We start from the raw sequence: 19974 nt of genomic DNA on the forward strand, positions 1-19974 counted from the left end.
CCCCTCAAGTAAAGTAATGCATCAAAAACAGTAGTTACCTATTACCTAATGCTTACTTGACCATTCATTAAGCAGTATGTGTCCCCTCAAGTAAAGTAAGGCATCAAAAACAGTAGTTACCCATTACCTAATGCTTACTTGACCATTCATTAAGCAGTATGTGTCCCCTCAAGTAAAGTAAGGCATCAAAAACAGTAGTTACCCATTACCTAATGCTTACTTGACCATTCATTAAGCAGTAGTTACCCATTAACTAATGATTACCTCACCATTATCTTACCATTAGTTAAGCAGTTTAACTAACAAACAAACAAACAAACACTGTTGATGACAATGACGGATCTACAGCCACTGAAGTTTTACATTTTTATTGAAACAAGGATGAACATAAAAAAAAAGAAAAATGTAAATAAAAACGACTTTTTATAAAAAAAAACTAAAAACAAGTGCAAAGCAAAAAAACATCCATTCCTTCCTCACTTCCCCTTTGGATTAATGGATAATAGTCCTCCATTCGTCTTTAAGTCCTGGACCTTCCCCTCTAAATGTTGGTCCTTTATGGCAGACTTACACATCTCAGAGAAACGGAGAAGGGTTTCCCCCTTCTTCAGTGTTCCCCGGATATCTTGGAAGATGCCCGGGTTCACGGCATGCAGTTCTGCAATTCCTGCAGTGTCGGCAATGGTTTTGCGGTCCACTCCTACCGCTCTGTAAGCCGCCGTTTTATTGTTGCCCTTGTTCACCGCCTCAAGAACACGCTTGTAGCGGGTTATGGCGTCTTCTGGGGTCAGGACTGAAACAGAAAAAAAGACAAATATTTAACTATTTAACAACAGTACTTTGTTGTTGCCTATCCTAATGATGTCTGTAGTGCAGAAATCAGTTTGGATATGGGTTTATTAGTATTGATAATATTCTTGTACTAGTGTTATATAGTGGTAGTGTAATCCTTACATACAAAATTGTGTAATGAATTGGTGTAGTGTAAAGGTATTACTAGTCGTGTAGCTTTGCTCAAAGTAATGTTTAAATGTTAGTTATTGTGTTTGGGGTGTGTACCTTTATATACAGAAGTTAGGTTTGGGCAATCAGCTCTACTTTTATCCAATCATGTTTAATAGAGATAACTGATAAGACGATCCACAATGTGGATTTAACGCTATATCGAGATTGCTCCGTTTCTAATTTATAACGCATCAATAAGTTTTAGCCTGGCATCCTCATGTCTCAGCAGCCTTTAAATGGAACAGTTTGGAGAAGCTGCTCTCCCTGTTTTTTTTGAAAAATCTGACACTGCAGGTTAATGTAAGCGTGCAGAGACCAACAGAGATGGAGTTGTTTGGAAACACTGGTGTCACTCTGAACAGAGCGACATCACAGCATGTTCTGTTTAACATTATAGGCCTACTTATATTCAGGGATGCAAACACACGTATGGTGAAAAAAGAGAGAACTATTCGAAACAGAAAAAACAGCGTAATATACCATCTGACAAAGGCCTGAGCTATAATGCTTCAATTAACTGGCTATTCTTTATAATATACTCTGATCAATAGGAGACAGAGATGTTAAGTTACAAATCAAGGGTTTTTATTATTATTTAGATCAGGGGTGGGGAACTTTTTTCTCTCAAGGGCCATTTCAATTTTTACAACTTTCTCCAAGGGCTGTACAAATGATTGAACTCAATTTCTGCTTAAAAATACTAAAATCACAGCCCATTCATTTCGCCTTTCTTTCATGCTGTGCAAAGAAAAAGCAACCTCTTAATCCAGATATTTTACCATGACTCGCGCATGCATGCATACACGGTTGTGGCATGACCACCAAAACAGAAAGATATGGACACAAGATGTGTGCAAATTTGTTTTTAAATGTTGAAGTTAAATGCATCAATCTGGTGCACACCCATATGAAACAGACCTGTAAGCAGATTTCTCTTTTTCTTTATGGATATTTTACAAATCACTCCCTTTTTAAACTGTATTCTTGTTATTTAAAAAAACGTTTTTGTTACTGTCAAAGTATTTTATACCTGTTTTTCATTTAGTCTCTTTTTTTTATATAACTATAATCAGGGGTGCACATAACTGGTACGCAGGTACATGCGCGGCAACAATCTGAAATGCATACCGTCACTTGTGTCACAAAGCGCATTTGAGTACCGACGTACTTGTGAAGCTTTTCCAGAAGGCGGTGAGATCACCGGACGACAGAGTCGGTCTCCGTGTGCACAGACAGGGCTGCTGTTAACGTCGGTCTGTACAGCAGCCCTGCGCTAAAACAGCTGATCACAACGTTCACACGCTCCGCGGTCACGAAGCTCTGTACTCCACTACCACCCCCCCCCCCCCCCCCCCCCAATCGCGAAGTGCTGTAGTCCACCCCCCCCCGTTGACAATCGCCAGAAGTTGGAGTACCAAACACTGACTCCAGGTACTCATCTGAGTACCTCACTGAGAAAGTTGTGTGCACCCCTGACTATAATGATCATATCAAGGTGTGCCTTAACCTCACTGAGCTGAGGTTATTTGAGCCTCTCAGTCTGTCAGGAGAGAGCTCTCTTCCACCTGGTTGTAGAAAAATGTCTTTATAGCTAGCTAGCTAACCAGATGCTAATAACAACAGATCGCCAATGGGCTTACAACTAAAGACACAGCCACGCAAAAACTGCGGCATGTATAAGGCATCCTTATGGGTACTGCAATATTTGAAGTGCTGGAGCGGCGTTCCGTTGTCCGTCAGTCTGTGAGTCGGACCCCCCACACCCCCAAAACGAAAACTCTTCGGTTCTCCACGAATTACACAAGTCACCCAAATCAGCGTTAAAAGGTTAGCCTGTTTTAATTTTGAACGCAAAAAACAATGCTGTGTTAAAATAAAATACTCTCGTTTCTAGCGCCCTAATGTCATTTACTTATTTAACAATTTAACTAATTTAACCCATAAGAACCCAGACCCATTTCTACTTTTGGGGAAATTAAGGGGAACATAATTTAGACTAAATAGACCACATTTCTGACAATGTCACATTAAAGTTCATTTAATGCTAAAGTAACTCTTATTTATAACTTAATGAATGAGGAGGATTTTTTGATTTAAATTTGTTTGAACATTCTTTGAATTGAAGAATAAAGAATATATTAACTAAATATAATTGGATCAGCTAAATTAACTGAGCAGATCATAATCATATTTCTAATTGTGACATATGTGTTACTCCAGATTTACTGTGAAAGTTTAAGGTTAATGTCCCGATGTGACATCAGTGTCACAGCGATTTTTATCTAATTTGTTTCATATCAATTTGATCAAGAAATGTTAACAGGTTAAATGTAACAAAGGACATGTTATGTAAGCATTTTAATTCTTAAATGGCTTGATTTGTACCTTTAGCAACCAAAAACAAGCCTCTGAAATGTAGCTAGTTCTGTCACATGTGTTAGCCCAGCACATGACCCACCAGACTGTTCAGGGTGTGTCACTTAAGGACTTTATGAGATAAAAACAAGTCTAAAGCTGTATAAGGAACTTTACAGAACATTTAAATGTCATGTAAGCGCTTTGAGCTCCAGGAAGGGGCTTTATAAATGTAATGTATTATTATTATTATTATTATTATGTAACAACTGTGTCACGGTGGGTCCTCGTGGTTTAGCTAGCAACCTCAAATCAGATAGCACAGAACAAAAAGTGTAATACATGTGTCAATTGAGATGATTTCGCGAAGCAGTGTTACTAATTTTTCAAATAAAAAAGAAATTTCAATTCATACTTACATTCTGACAACAAACGCTTGCGGGACCCCATCTTCTTTCGTTTGCTTCTCCTCATGTCCATTTTCAGCCGAGATGCACGTGACAGGCTCATGGCCAATCGTAGCACGTGAATGCTATGAAGGGGCGTGTCTTGCGTAGTGCTCCAGCCGGATCCCGATTTGCAGCGCATTAACACTTTATTACGGTTTTAATATTTTAATTGTATATTAGTGAAGATACAGAAGCTGTGCTTTGTCAATTTAACAAGGAAGATGAAATACCTGATTCAAAACATCAAAACTATTGGTTTGAATCGTGTGAACAAGAAATGAGGATCAGGGTGCTAGGGCACTAGTGCGCTCCGCGGCGGAGTTCGCTGTGCTTCAACTTCCGGTCTGGCCCGGCAGCGGCAGTACATCTTGAACTACGCTGGGTGTTAGGGTTTGTGGACAGGCCGCAGTAACGCGTAGTAACGCCGCAGTAGTCTATGGTTTTAGGTTATCATGACACTGCACACCAAACAGACTTTTAATGAAAATGGAATTGCTTCAAGGAAAAATGAAATGCAAACTCTGCAAAAAGAGGAGGAAACTGGAGAAACACTCAAACGTCGACGGACTGCAGTGGTAAGTCTTACATTTTTAGCACGGGTTTTAACGATGACTTCCTCTGTTTACTGATATGTCATGTTACAAAGATAAGTTCTTTATCAGGAAAAAAGGACTAGGAATTTACGATTGGTCTTTTGTAGGAAGTGCCGACGTAAAAAACACAGAGGGAAAACGACGAAGAAGTCAGTGAGGTGTGTGTCCCTGTTTGAGAGGAGCAAATTATCCTTGTTCAGCTGGATGAAATACATTTACAGGTAATATTAATTCATCAATAATATCAGTCATTTCCTCAGAGCACAGCAAATGAATGCCTGTAAGTATTACGTTTATTTTAAGCATGTTGACTGTTGTTTAACATTGCCGATATCTAAATGCTAATTTCAGTTAGCGCGTCAATTCCGTTATCCATTATATGTTAGCATTGAGCTAGCGGACTAAATGCTAGTTATTTGGCAATTCACAACGCAGGCGGCTTGGAGGTGTGGCGGGGCACATTGGCGTCGCTTTCACACCAAGCCCCCAGGAACTGCAGGTATCCCTTGAAAAAGAGATAGTTGATCTCAATGGGATTTTTTACCTGGTTAAATAAAGGCTACAAACAAACTGCGCCGGACTCTGATGACAATATTCGAGAGTTATTTCCCTCGGCATTATGAACGCGCATCTAACCCACGGGACCGCGCCGCCCGGCACGTTCATGTTACGTGTTCAGTACTACATGCGTTTTACCCATAGACTATAAAGATTTTACCTTTACCCATGGATGCACAATAAGAACGGACCCATATCGCCTTACCGTTCGGGTGTTCAGAGTAGAGCTCCCTGTTGGAGCAGCAGAGCGTGATGTGAACAAAAAAATGTTTCTGTCGCAATATTATTTAAGGAATCGTTGAGCTAGCTAACTAGGATACATTGTCACTATCTGCTAACATTAGCTTTAGCCTTCGTTTCTAATTTTTCATAGGCTATAAACAGAGGTGGTATAAGTATAGATATTGTACTTGATTAAAAGTAGAAGTACTCAGATCGGGTACTTTAGTAAAAGTAGAAGTACTCAGATATTGTACTTGAGTAAAAGTAGAAGTACTCAGATATTGTACTTGAGTAAAACACAAGTACTCAGATATTGCACTTGAGTAGAAGTACTCAGATCTTGTACTAGAGTAAAAGTAGAAGTACCAGAGTGTACGAATACTCTGTTACAGTAAAATTCCTGCATTCAAAAATGTTCCTCAACAAAAAAATGGGTTCAGAATGTTTAAATGTGTGATTATTCTAATAGTTTAAAAATACATGCGTAGATGCTATGATATAGGAAAACTTGATAGATACAATTAATTAGCAACATTAAAATATTCTGTTTCATTTTGAGTAATAACAAATGTCTAATGTGAATTATATAATTAATACATTAGCCACTGGTGCTGAATGCGTTCGTCTTCATATGTTTTTGTTCATATTTAGTAATTGTATATTGATCTTTAACAGATTTTCCCAGGGACTGCAGCTAAGGCAAATGGACATGCTGCAGGATGGCGTGGCAGGAAGCAGTCGCACGCTGTCAAAAATGAGCCAGAAGTTGAGGAAGGTCTGCAAGCGTGCAATCAAGAGGAGAGAAAGGAGGGGAAAGCAAAGACTTGGAGGACCAAATGAATTTGTCATGCTGGACGAAAGCAACTTCTACCACAAAAGGAAGGTGTGTATAAACTACAGAGCCTTAGCCTTTGGCCTCACTAAAACTAAAAACTTTGTTTTTCAAGGTGAAATAATAACATATCTTTTAAGGTCAGAGATTAACAAATGACTGAGCAAAGTAATGTAATTTTATAATTGTGTCATTCACACCCTTATGACTGGTGTGCTTAGGCTTCCAAGACAGAGTATACATTAGAGAGAGCCAGCTTCACATTGTATACACAGTCAAATAACAGAAAAAAAGAATTTAGAAGCTAAGAAGTATCTCATCCAATCAGATCATTAATCAATAAGGAAATAAATCTATATTCTTACATTTTATTACTAACATTTTAAAAGGGCATAATCTATTTATATATCATCTAATTCCAATATCTATCTTACCGTTTCATGTTTCTTGCAGCAAAATAAGCAAACTTTAACTTAATAAAATTAAACAGCCTTTTCTGTTTGTACCACTACATTTTAATATTTTTCTCTTCTTTTTTGAGAAAGGAAGTGAATATTTTTAAATTGTAAAAGAACGCAAATAACAAACACATTTCACTTTGTTTATCAATTGAAATTACTGATGTTTATTTTTATATAATTTTGTTGTCCTTTTTCACTGCTTTATTACAGTATGGTAGGGGAAGATTCGGTCCTACGTGGAGGAGGAGAAAATGGGTCTTTGGTATGCTGGGCATCAGAGGAACAAGGAGAAGACCTATCCTGAGGCTGGTGAAACAGAGATCGAGGCGCCACTTAATTCCTCTGGTCACAAAATACGTTCGCCAAGGGACCACGGTGATAACGGACATGTGGAGGGCATACATCACTGCAATCACAGAAAGTGGCTTTGTCCATTTCTCTGTGAACCACAGCCGTTCATTTGTGAACCCAGTCACAGGAGCCCACACCCAAAACATTGAGCGGGCTTGGTCAACATACAAGTCACAGGTCTGGAGACTGCGAGGAAACCGCACAGAGAAGACTCTGAAGAGTCATCTTGCTTTCATCGAGTGGACACATTGGCTGGCAAATAAACACAAAGATGGTCCCTTAGGCAGATTGCTGCATGACATACGCCGCTTTTACAAGTTCTGAAAGCAACCTCCTTTTTGTTATTAGTGTGCTTTGGATTGTTGTTTAAATAAAAATGTAAACTTGAGTGCACAGGGTTTGTTTGTTTGTTAAACTGCTTAAATAATGGTGAGGTAATCATTAGTTAATGGGTAACTACTGCTTAATGAATGGTCAAGTAAGCATTAGGTAATAGGTAACTACTGTTTTTGATGCATTACTTTACTTGAGGGGACACATACTGCTTAATGAATGGTCAAGTAAGCATTAGGTAATGGGTAACTACTGTTTTTGTAATGGTCAAGTAAGCATTAGGTAATGGGTAACTACTGTTTTTGTAATGGTAAAGTAAGCATTAGGTAATGGGTAACTACTGTTTTTGTAATGGTCAAGTAAGCATTAGGTAATGGGTAACTACTGTTTTTGTAATGGTCAAGTAAGCATTAGGTAATGGGTAACTACTGCTTAATGAATGGTAAAGTAAGCATTAGGTAATAGGTAACTACTGTTTTTGATGCCTTACTTTACTTGAGGGGACACATACTGCTTAATGAATGGTCAAGTAAGCATTAGGTAATGGGTAACTACTGTTTTTGATGCCTTACTTTACTTGAGGGGACACATACTGCTTAATGAATGGTCAAGTAAGCATTAGGTAATGGGTAACTACTGTTTTTGTAATGGTCAAGTAAGCATTAGGTAATGGGTAACTACTGTTTTTTGTTTGAGTTCCTTGAGTTTACCGTACCCAAACGGCCTAAGTAATGGTAAGGTAAATAATGATGACTTAAGCAGTAAAACGTGAGTCGGATCCACCTCCACCAGTTGATCCAGTGTGGGACCCAAGCCAGCCGAAGATGGTTTAAAAGTGCCCTGCTGCAGCGGACCATTGCTTCAATGAAAGTCTCCCAGGAACTCCTCATTAAGTAACCATTAACGAATGATTCATTAATACAGTACCCCCAGTCTGTTTACCAGTAACTAACTAACCATCCATCGAAGTCACTGAGGAACTACTCATTAAGTAACCATTAACGAATGATTCGTTAATACAGTACCCCCCCAGTCTGTTTACCAGTAACTAACCATCAGTTCACTGAGGAACTACTCATTAACTAACCATTAACGAATGATTCGTTAATGCAGTACCCCCAGTCTGTTTACCAGTAACTAACCATCAGTTCCTCAATCGCAGTCCCTGAGGAACTACTCATTAACTAACCATTAACTACCTAGTAGTTCCTCAGTAACTAAGCAGTAACTAAGCACATTTTGTGTACCTTATTGTAAAGTGTTACCCAAAAAATGTCTGCATTGTTGAAAATACCTAATGTCATGCTCTGATCTGTGTTGGAGTAAAACGAGTGGTCTTGTGCGTCGGTGTGAGTGTCTGTAAGTCTACAAGGAGAAAATACATGTGTAATTAGGGTGACCAGATGTCCCGCTTTGCGCGGGACTGCACAGCATTTTCACGACTTTTGGTGCGTCCCGCAAATTGAGACAATGTCCCGCATATTTCATTTTGATTGGCTAAAACGCTTTTCTAAAATCAGATTTATCCAATGGCTGTTGAGAAAGCAGGGAAGGCTATCATCACGGAGCTGTGTTTGCTGTCAATCAAACTGTAAGACACGGCGGGTGCTTGATTGAATTGATTGATTGAAAAGTTTATTAACAGCTTGTATATTGGGTACAGTACAGTACAGCTCAAAACATACAATTGTTAAGGGGATGCAGACCAGAGAAAGACTTTCGTCTTGTTTACATCAGGGTCCCCCATTTCCAATTCATCATATCATTTAAGACATATTTGACATACAGATGGCTTATTTACAATTTACATACAGGTGGTTTTTTACATACAGATGGCTTATTTACAATTTTCATTTTAGATTTCGTTCTAATACATCCTAACCGGACATTTAAGACATACCAAGTCTACAGATATACAGTTAGTAACAGAGTCTAAAATGCGAGTATATACATAGATGGGGGGGGGGAAGCTGTCCATTGTACGACAGGTTGAGATTTGTACCATTACCGGGGCCAGTTTTGCAATGCTTTCCCCCGTGCTGGTCAAGTGTTAACCAATGAGAGTAACTCACTCACACACACACCGCCGCGGCCCCGCCAAACAACAACAATGAAAGTCAATAACGCAGGCGACGCAGCAGGTTATGGAAAATGGAGGAAACTGAAACTACAGCTAAGAAAAGAAGAAGATGCACATACAACAAAGACTGGGAAGACATTTACCCGTGGGCAGCGGCGGACTGGGACTACAAATCAGCCCGGGACTCTCGACCGGCCCACCTCGGTACCGCAAATAATCACCGCTCGTACATTTTCAACGGGGGGGGGGGGGGGGGGGGGGGGGGTGTTGAGAGGGTGTCCCACATTGTCCCACACAAACATCCTCCTTGTCCCACATTTGGTTTGTTGGGACCTGGTCACCCTGTGCAGTATGTACCTGCCTTTTTAATAATACAATCATAATAAATGTATTTATTGAGTTATTATTGTTCCTATGTATTCCAGCTGGGCCAATATTATTAAAACTGGTTGTGGGTTTGTTTTTGATGATATGTGATAATCTGATGTTTTTGTCTCTGCATCAGTAGCATACACAAAAGCAACCTCCTTGTAAATGGAACTCTTCTTGTCAATAAACCAAGTTCAATAGTAAATAATTCCGATTCTGAAGATTCCTCTACAGAATTCAGTTAAAACAAACATAATTTATTAAGGATTTTTGTGCAAAGAAAACAACAGAGCCAAACAATGCCACAGTGGTGTACCATACACAATCATTACAAACCGAGTTATATTGGGCCACATAGGCGTCGTTTGCTCTGGGGACGCTGGGGACATGTGCCCACCACTTTTTGAAATGGCCAATTTTGTCCCCATCAATTATGTTGTGATGTCCTTTTTGTTTTCTGTTGTTTTTATGTGTAACCAATGTACCGCAGGTCTCCCTTGAAAAAGAGATCGTTGATCTCAATGGGATTTTTTAACCTGGTTAAATAAAGGCTACAAACAAACAATCAGTTTTTAAAAGTATAACTTAGAAATGTTTTAGAAAAATAGCGTGCAGAAAGAACACTGGTTTAGTGTCAAGATGTGCCATTTGGACATGTTATTAAACCTTTAATAGAACATGTCAAATGTGCAGCAGCACTGCACTTTAAAAAAAGTAATGTAAACCAAAAATGGTCCCCACCACTTTTTCTAGCAAAGTGACGCCAACAGTTTAAGATAATTACGCTGGAATCTATGGTGTAAAGCTCAAGAGGACTGACTGTGTCCGCTAGGTGGTGCTGTTGTTTGATTTATATGTCATGCAAACATGAAGCACTTCAGTTTACATGAAAATCATTCATTGAGTGACTTGTAGAGAAGGTCTTATGGAGCATCCCAGTCCAATGTTCTACTCCCACTATTTTCACCTTTATCTTAGCGTAATTCATATATTAGTCGCTGCCAAACATTTATGAAGCTGCTTTAATTCCCATTTATTCGGACGCAAAGATTTTTAGAGTCTAATACTTTAATGTTCTGGATGGCCAATCTAGCTGCCTGGCAATTATGCTTAAAACAATTCTACAAAATCTTTACATTGTCGCCATGTGAAATATATCTCCACCTGTTTAACCCCTCTCTTTCTCTCTCTAGGCCTAGGGGCTCATACAACAGGTGTGTGTGTGTGTGTGTGTGTGTGACCTTTTTAGTAAGTGCAATATAAACTTCAGCACATACTGTATGCACCGCTGAAGTTAAGTACCTTTTTTATTATTTTTCAGAAATATGGTCATTCTACTGTAGCTATTTTTATCGTCAGAGTTGGTGGTTATTGTTGCTATGTTAACGTATTCTCGCTATGTTTACTGTTAGTCAGTGAAAAGGTCTCTGCTCAGCATCTTGTCGTTTACCAGCTGCTTCCTGTGGGCCTATCTGTGCTTTGTTGCAACTTTGAGATCTACATCTGAGAAGTGGTTTCTTCTAGTTCCAGTATGTCCTCACTGATGTTTCCCCAAAGTGTGTGTGTGTGTGTGTGTGTGTGTGTGTGTGTGTGTGTGTGTGTGTGTGTGTGTGTGTGTGTGTGTGTGTGTGTGTGTGTGTGTGTGTGTGCGTGTGTGTGTGTGTGTGTGTGTGCGTGTGTGTGTGTGTGTGTGTGTGTGTGTGTGTGTGTGTGTGTGTGTGTGTGTGTGTGTGTGTGAGTGTGTGTGAGTGTATGTGGGTGTGTGTGGGTCTTTGTATCCCACAGTTGTTTCTGTCCAAACACATTTAAACTTTGCGACAAAGCTTTATTGGCTAACTGGCATAAGGGAAATGTGATCGGTTGACGGACAAAGTATAATTTGTCTGGCTTTGCAATCAAAGAACAAGGAGAAGTTTTAGGTTAGTGTGTGTGTGTGTGTGTGTATGTGTGTGTGTGTGTGTGTGTGTCTGTGTGTGTGTGTGTGTGTGTGTGTGTGTGTGTGTGTGTGTGTGTGTGTGTGTGTGTGTGTGTGTTAGTGTGTGTGTGCAGTATGCATCTTAATATTACCAGCATGTACAAGTGTTTTAAGTCTATACACACACACACACCTCTGTGATTTTAACATATCTACATTTGTGTATTTGTGTGCCCTGTGTGTGTGTGTGTGTGTGTGTGTGTGTGTGTGTGTGTGTGAGTGAGTGTGTGTGAGTGTGTGTGTGTGTGTGTGTGTGTGTGTGTGTGTGTGTGTGTGTGTGTGAGTGAGTGTGTGTGAGTGTGTGTGTGTGTGTGTGTGTGTGTGTGTGTGTGTGTGTGTGTGTGTGTGTGTGTGTGTGTGTGTGTGTGTGTGTGTGTGTGTGTGTGTGTGTGTGTGTGTGTGTGTGTGTCTATGTGTCTACCCCTCCCCCAATTGTTTGCCCTGTAGAGAGTGTGAAATGTGATATTTTCTTTGTGTAGATGCATCCGTCACTAACTGACAAAGGTATTCACACAAACCTTGAACAAGCTTTATTTCCTGCTAGGAGCCTGTGACCTAAGATTTCCATTGCCATAACTACACTGTAGCATGTGAATGTGGTCTATCACTGCTCGCTGCTTGGAGCATGCATTGCAGACCAAAAAGCCAAATTTCCGGCAGTGGTGTCGGCGTTTGATGTGAGTGAAGTTGTTGAAGCAGCGCATACATTTATAGGCGGCTCAAAAGTGGATCCGTGTTGGCTGCCACGCCGCTGCAGAAGATTTAACGGGCAGTTTCCAATGAGCTCCATCCAGGCCTGCTTGTCTTCGAGCGAATCTGCGGACACAAAAAACGACTTGCATGGTATACGGACCAGCCATTTGTTACTCAATCCCTCCTTGTCTTCCAGGTCCTCTAGCATGATGTCCTCTGGAATGACAGGGAAGATATTGTTAACAGTCCAAAAAACACATGGATACTATGGCGTGGTCAACACGCTTGTCCAGAAAGACTTGAGGCGGATATTTGTCATTTTAGTTGAGTTGATTGCTGTTAAATAAATATATTTTCTGACTTTATCCATGTGGTATTCAGCTATACTGATAATATAATTTTAAAGGCTTTGGGATAACAACTTTTGAAACTTCTTCAGGTGCATCAATACAACACAGTTAAACAGAAAGTGTTTCAAACATTAAAAAAGTACATTGACCAAACTCAAATGTAATTGGTATTTCCATCATCCCCCTGTGTTTTAAAAGAAACTGTTCTTTTATCCACACTTATTTACACTAATAGTAAATGAAGATATGCTTTTTTTTATTTCCTCCATAAAAGGGTTGTATTGCTGTCTTTTTCTGGAAAACATTTCTACAATGTAGAACTGTAGAACAACATTGACCAAGCTCAAATGTAATCGGTATTTCCAGAATTGGCGAACTGCAATTTGCTCTTGAGGTAGCATGTAGATAAGTTGTCATTGTTTTGTGCATCATACTTTTCGCAAATTCCATGCACCTCCATTGTTTTGCTGTTGCAGATATATATTGCACGTGAATATAAAGTTACAACAAGGCAAAAAAAAAAAAGAATACTTCATCACTAAAGCTTCTACGGAGGTATACATACCATCATATCATCGTTATCTAGATATAGACTAAATGCACTACTTTTTATTTTGTATTTTTGTATTTTATTATACATGTTGCATTGTTGGAGGAGCTCAGCTCAGAAGAATTTCATTGCCATTTCTCCACTGTAGCTTTGTTCATATGACAATAAAACCTTTTAATCAAATCTTTTGAATCTGTCGGACTAGATCTAGGGTTCTGCTTACCTAGAGGGATGACTTTCTGTTTTTTGTGCCAGCGGCCGTTCAGGATGATGCTGCCGTACACCAGCATGTCGTTGAACAGAAAGAAAACTTTAGGCTCTGGCTTCCTACGCCCTTGCTTTGTGAGACAACCCTGACCCACCAGAACTCTCCCTGGCTGGGATAGAGGCCTCCCTGCCGGGCCGAATGAAGTCTCAACGGCTTGGATACGCTCACAGTTCTCCTTCTCAAACGTTACCAGATCCATCATGGTGAAATCATATGTGTAGCACTGAAATCACAGAAGAGCCATCTCTCACTTGTTTTATACAGGCATGTGTCGCAATCATAGACTGTATATATAAACTATCGTTAAGTTATAATTGTAATGTCTATATATGAGGCCTTATTCTGATTTGGGGGGTTTTCCCTTTCCTGTAGTGTGTTATAGGTTTTTGTGCATGTAAATGGTCTGGGAATGCTAGAACCCAAAGTTCTTATCCTTGAAATAATTACAAAAATGAAAGACTAACAGAAAAGACACTTGTGCTATCAAAGAGGTTTGTTACCATTGAGTTAAAAAAAATATAGAGAAAATGTATGAAAGTTAAATATTTGCATTGTGTAACTGTAAAGTATTCGAAACACAAACATTTATAGGGCTTATAAAGTCATGAAATCATGAAATCCTGTCAGCAATAAAGGAGGCATTCAGTTATTAGGTTTTGCCCAAAAGCATCACACATTTTTTTTTGTTGTTATTTTTTAAATTAAGATTATTATTTTTTAAATCTAGTAATCTGTATATAATATTAGTATTTTTTAAGTGTGTCTAAGTAGAAACAAACACACAAATAATGCACTTATAATACATAATTATATTTTTGTATGAATAAAAACAGAAAAAACATGTGTGCTTACAAAGAGGCCTTGACCTTTAACTCAAAACAACATAAATAAAATTAATAAAATTAAATATTTGCATTGTGTAACTGTAAAGACCTTAAAGCACAACATTTATTCTGCTTATAAAGTCATAAAGTGGGACAAATTAATTGCATTTACTACGAAATCACATGTGAACTTAACGGAATCACATGTGAACTTAACGGAATCACATGTGACCTTAACGGAATCACATGTGACCTTAACGGAATCACATGTGACCCTAACGGAATCACATGTGACCCTAACGGAATGACATCACAGTTGAGAGTAGAATCTGTGACATCATCACATGACATCACAGGTGGCTTAGATCTTGGCATAGCAAGAGCTCTGGGTTCCAGTCATCTCATTCAGTTGTTCAGTTCAGAGCGGTGAGTGGTACACATATTCAGTCAGAGCAAACAAACTTTACAGTTTTTTAGACAAAACACGTATCACGTAGACACATAGATTTTTATCCCTACACACAACACAAGTCCACAGACAGTGCCATGGAGGGAACAATGTCAGACCAGAGCAACATGGAGACATCCGACATCCAGAACGATGAGAGTCTCCTGCAGTTTGACGCAGAGTCCGTAAAACTGCTGGTGATGAGAGGAGATGAACTCCTTAAGTGTGTGACAGTCTGGGAGGAAAGATACAGCGCTCTGGAGGAGGAGATGGAAACTAAAGAGGCTCAACACAAGCAGCAGCTGGAGGAGAACCTGGTGACCATAAACCTGCTGAAAAGAAGAGAGGAAGAACTCCTTCAGAGCCCGGACAAGTCCACCAAGGACCTGGCCGAGATACAACAGAGATGGGAGAATGGAAAACAAGACATGCAGTATGTAGTGGACGAGAAAAACTACCAGGCCGCTAGAAACCACACCTTGGAGACGGAAAAACAAAAGATGGAGTTGAAATTTAAACAGATGATGAGAAACAACACTTACCAGACCTGTAAAATCAAAGCAATGGAGAAGGAAGTCCAAAAGCTGGTGCTCCAGTTGGAAAAGCAGGGAGAAAAGATCCCTGAACACCAACAACCGATGGAGACCAAACTAAAAAAGGTGTCTCAGGAAAAGGACGACCTGGCCAAGAAGAACCTGACCCTCGAGACTGAGTTTAAACAGGTGGAGGCCAAATTGAAACAGGTGGAGAAGCAAAAGAATCATTTGGGCAAGATAAAAAGAAGCTGGGAGACGGATGTCAAGCAGCTTGAAGACCAGATGAGAGAGAAGGAGACCAAATTTCAAGAGGAAGAGAAGAAGGACAACCTGGTTCTGAAAAAGCTGATCGGGGAGACAGTGGTTCAGCCAAAATTTGAAAAGGTCAAGGAATTCATAAATATCCTGATCAAGGAAAACAAGAGCTGGGAGTTCGATTTCAAACAGAAGGACATGAAAGTCAAGCAGCTGGAGAACGACTTGGATGAGCAAGAGAAAAAGTTCTCTGAAGATTTGGCCGAAAAACACCAGAGCTGGGAGACTCAGCTAAAACAGGTGGAGAAGCAAAAGAATCATTTGGCCAAGATCAAAAAAAGCTGGGAGACGGATGTCAAGCAGCTTGAAGACCAGAGCTGGGAAACCAAGGTTCATTGGATGGAGACCAAATTTCAAGAGGAAGAGAAGAAGAATTACAACCTGGTTCACAAACACCTGATCGGGAAGAATGAATTGAAAGTGGTTCAGGCAAAATTAGAACAGGCCAACGAAACCATGAGGAACCTGGTCAAGAAAAACCAGAGCAATGACGAACAGATGGACATGAGAGTCCAGCAGCTGCTGAATAACCTGGATAAGCAGGAGAACAAGTTCTCTGAAGATTTGGCCAAAAAACACCAGAGCTGGGAGACTCAGCTAAAACAGGTGGAGAAGCAAAAGAATCATTTGGCCAAGATAAAAAGAAGCTGGGAGACGGATGTCAAGCCGCTTAAAGACCAGATGCAAGAGTTCTCAGAACAACTGACCCAGAAACTCCAGAGCTGGGAGACCAAGGTTCATCTGATGGAGACTCAACTGAAACAGGTGAAGGACGAGAAGGACGACCTCGCTCAGACGCGACTGAGCTGGGAGGCCAAAGAGAAGAAGATGGAGGACGAAAAGACACTTCTGGAGGACCTCTGTCTTCACATGAAGAATAAGAGCAGAGGATTATTCGCTCGCAGGAGGATGACTGAGGAAAGGGACGTCATTTTGCAGAAAATGCTACGCAAGATGCAAGAGAAGGAGATGGCTGGACATCAGTAGCTGCCTTTTCCTCTCTTCTTTCTCTCCTCCATTTCCCCTCACCTCCTTCCTCCTACCTCACCCCCTACTGCCTTCCCCTTTTCATACTCAAGGGTTTTTCCTGGAGCTCAGGTTTTCCCACAATCTGTATAATAGATGTAAAAAAACTCACTATTAAGTCCCTCCCCCATTAACTGTACCTACTTCCTGCTACCTCACCCTCTCTCACCTTACTCCATCCTTTATTTACTTACTTCCTCCATACTCTCCCCTCACTTCACCCCAAACTCTCTCCTCCATTTCCCTCACCTCTTTCTTCCTACATCACTCCCCCCCCCCCCCCCCCCCCTTCCTTCCCATTTTCATATTTAGTGTTTTTTAGTTGTGTTTAGAATTGATTTTAAAATAAAATGTTAATTAAATGTATTATGTGTATGCCTCACTGTGTAAACGTATACAGTTTATATTCATTACTTTATGACATTTTGGTTACTAAAGTACCGATATCTGTTCTATTTGTGATTTAAACAACTTTGAATTTAATAAATACAACAACAATAGAATATTTTTGTACAGATTGTTCTTGGTGTTTCTACTTTTGGGTTCAATTACATTGTTTTGTTTTTGTTGTTTTTCAAAAAATGTGATGATTTCATAAGAGCTGTTAAAGTATTCAAAGCTCAGGGTTTAAATGTAAACGTTATTTAATGTATATATGAATTAAATCTTGTTGGGTTGGAGCAATGTGCTGCTGCTGGTCTCTCTATAATGAGGTGAAGTTTCTGCTTTATGCTGATGATGGTGCTCTCTACTGTCTCAGACTGAAAAAATACAACAACAGCTGCACATAGTACAAAAGTACTGGCAGTAAATATGAAGAAAACTGAGGTCATGAACATTCATATTTAGGGTTTTCTCCTGGAGCTCAAGTTCGCCTGCAACTCATTTTCATAATACAAGTAGGATTACAATTAGGATTTAAAAAGACTTGATTTAAAAATAAAAATGTTAATTATTACGTGTGTATCACTGTGTAAACATATACAGTATATATTCATTACTGTATGACATGTTGGTTACTAAAAGTCTGGTATCTATTCATTTTATGTTTTAATCAACACTGAATTCCATAAATAAAATAACCCATGGTATGAAATAGAAGATGTATGTATTTATAGTTCTTGGTGTTTTTATATTTGTCTCACTGTACACGTTCAATCCCATTATTTTTGTTATTGTTGTTTCTATCAAATGTGTTCATTTCATACAAGCTGGTCAAATATTCTTGGACTCTTGAACAAAACTTTGAGCTTAAAAGATGAACCTGTAATTATATAATGTAAAATAACTCGAGAAACGCCACATGTGATGTGATCTCAATTGAACAACACAATCATTTAAAGGTTCCCTATTATGCAAAATGCACTTTTTAATGTCTTTGATACATATATATGTCTCCCTTGTGTGTTAAGAGACTCAGAAAGTTTCAGCAAAAAAAGTTCCCTCTCTTTCCCTCCTGATCCAAGTATTTAAAAACGTTAAAAAGAAATGTAGTGACTTAGGTTTTGGTTCACATTTGACCTCACTGAGTAACACAGGTAATTATTATCTACAAAGCTTAGGCTACCAAAACTCAAATCCTGCGATGCAAGAGCATAAAGATGTAAATACTATGGAAGTGCTTTGATTTGATACATAAGACACTTTTATATATAGGTCACTAGGCCCTAGATTGCTAGGCTTTTATAATACATTGAATCATTGTGTGTATGTGTGTTGGTTCAATGGGAAAATTAAGGTGTCTGTTTTCTTTTATTTGTATTTACTCTAGAAATATTATAGGAGCTGAGGTTCATTTTCAACATTTTGGTGTTGCTTCATTATTGCTGCATGAGTTATTTGGGGGACATGCATAGCTTGGACTTCATCATGATTGACACTCAATGTTAAGACTTGGACACAGATTTGACTGTCAGCAGATTATTGTTGTCTTTGCTTGGCAAATACAAGAAGTCCTTCACGATGAGATAATCCAAAAACAACACCTAGCGTCATCACTGAGAGTGCTTTACTTGTCCTAAAACAACAGGGAAGAGTTTAACAATCTTAATATAGCAACCAAGTTACAACAAACAAGTACCTTCGACAACTATTAATAGAGCACTAAGATTGGACCAATGAACGGCCCCATAAACAAACTCTGAATGAACCATGACAAAAAAAAGTATATTGATGCATCTAACATGACTCTTAATAATAAAGAAAATAACAGACATCCTTGACATATATTGTAAGTGCTTTATTGTTTTTGGGATCATTTCTGCAGGTGTGCAAAAATATTTTTCTTAAGTAAACAGTAAATCAATACATATTTCACATTCTCTTGTATGTACATATATGATGATAATGACACTCTGAGAGACTATACAGTACGTTTGGCATGAATCACATTAATGCAATAAAAAGATATGCACTACAAAAACTCGAAATCTTGCAAATCTTAAAACCAAGTATATTTGTCTAATATCTAGTCAGAATATAGATAGGTAAGACTTTATTTATCCCGAAGGGGGGGGGGGGGGGGGGGGGGGGGTGTTGAGAGGGTGTCCCACATTGTCCCGCACAAACATCCTCCTTGTCCCACATTTGGTTTGTTGGGACCTGGGCCCTTTCTCATGTCTTCAAATGTTCCTCCTCGACTCCCCTCCTCGACTCCTATCCTCGAGACTTAGTCCCGCCCACAGGAGATGCGAGCGGAGGAGCCGAGGAGGGGAACCGAGGAGAGAGGAGGGGAAGCAGCAGGCGGTTAGAGAAATGAGAACTCCTCTCCTCTGAGCGGTCATTTTAAAGAGACGTCCATTAATGATGACAGGAGGCACAGCAGCCCTCTGTCTGATGGACAGATGTGTTCATGACGACTTATATATTTACTTTTAATTCATTCACAGTGCGGTATAATGAGACAATAACAGGCTACAGATGCGGACATACACACACACACACACACACACACACACACACACACACACACACACACACACACACACACACACACACACACACACACACACACACACACACACACACACATATATGTATATATTTATATAAATATATACAATTTCAGAATCAAACAGAGCACTCTCATAATAACGTAACACTATCAGAGACTGGATATATCCCCCCCCTCTCCCCTCTCTGGTCGCTACAATGAGGGAAATAAATGACGGGCCAAAAGTTTTATTTACAAGTATTACAAGTAAGCAGAGGACACCAAACCAACTGAGACCTGTCTGTCCGCTGCATCTACGCACACACTGTACCACACACACCTACACTACACACACGCACCTACAGCTCCTAAAGCATATAATCAGGCTACAGCCGTTGTGTATTTTATTATGTGAAGCACTAAATGGTTTTAGAAAAATATCGACTTTG

The 19974-nt window shown here is 39.5% G+C and overlaps 3 protein-coding genes across 4 annotated transcripts; 1 reads left to right on the forward strand and 2 right to left on the reverse strand.

The window, feature by feature from the left end:
* Positions 1 to 199: 199 nt before the first annotated feature.
* LOC117470457 (coiled-coil domain-containing protein 106-like) lies at positions 200 to 4119 on the reverse strand. The gene is made up of 2 exons (XM_034115236.1): positions 3780 to 4119; positions 200 to 793 (listed from the first exon to the last, which is right to left on the reverse strand). The coding sequence occupies exons 1-2, from the start codon at positions 3946 to 3948 to the stop codon at positions 477 to 479; spliced, it is 486 nt and encodes a 161-aa protein (XP_033971127.1). The 5' UTR covers positions 3949 to 4119; the 3' UTR covers positions 200 to 476.
* Positions 4120 to 4205: 86 nt separating this feature from the next.
* On the forward strand, positions 4206 to 7214 carry LOC117470456. Of its 2 annotated transcripts, none has more exons than XM_034115234.1 (4): positions 4206 to 4384; positions 4510 to 4623; positions 5858 to 6065; positions 6686 to 7214. In XM_034115234.1, the coding sequence occupies exons 1-4, from the start codon at positions 4290 to 4292 to the stop codon at positions 7148 to 7150; spliced, it is 882 nt and encodes a 293-aa protein (XP_033971125.1). In that variant the 5' UTR covers positions 4206 to 4289; the 3' UTR covers positions 7151 to 7214. The 2 variants fall into 2 exon arrangements, with proteins under 2 accessions (XP_033971125.1, XP_033971126.1); XM_034115235.1 differs by having other exon boundaries at positions 4510 to 4560.
* A 4773-nt stretch (positions 7215 to 11987) lies between these two features.
* Positions 11988 to 14099, reverse strand: LOC117470480 (pleckstrin homology domain-containing family F member 2-like). Its single transcript, XM_034115272.1, is given in 3 exon segments — positions 11988 to 12295; positions 12298 to 12492; positions 13400 to 14099. Coding segments are annotated over 3 exon segments (624 nt in total). The 5' UTR covers positions 13647 to 14099; the 3' UTR covers positions 11988 to 12113.
* Between the last annotated feature and the right edge of the window lie 5875 nt (positions 14100 to 19974).

The sequence above is a fragment of the Trematomus bernacchii genome, unplaced genomic scaffold (genome assembly GCF_902827165.1).
Source record: "Trematomus bernacchii unplaced genomic scaffold, fTreBer1.1, whole genome shotgun sequence".
Classification (NCBI taxonomy): domain Eukaryota; kingdom Metazoa; phylum Chordata; class Actinopteri; order Perciformes; family Nototheniidae; genus Trematomus; species Trematomus bernacchii.

Bases quoted from the DNA above. Each gene is read 5' to 3' on its own strand.
- LOC117470457 (XM_034115236.1), bottom strand. From the start codon at position 3,948: ATGCGCTGCAAATCGGGATCCGGCTGGAGCACTACGCAAGACACGCCC. The intron at 794-3,779 runs GTAAGTATGAAT...TTTCTGTTTCAG, and splicing joins CAAGCGTTTGTTGTCAGAAT to TCCTGACCCCAGAAGACGCC.
- LOC117470456 (XM_034115234.1), top strand. From the start codon at position 4,290: ATGAAAATGGAATTGCTTCAAGGAAAAATGAAATGCAAACTCTGCAAA. The intron at 4,385-4,509 runs GTAAGTCTTACA...GGTCTTTTGTAG, and splicing joins AACGTCGACGGACTGCAGTG to GAAGTGCCGACGTAAAAAAC. The intron at 4,624-5,857 runs GTAATATTAATT...GATCTTTAACAG, and splicing joins TGGATGAAATACATTTACAG to ATTTTCCCAGGGACTGCAGC.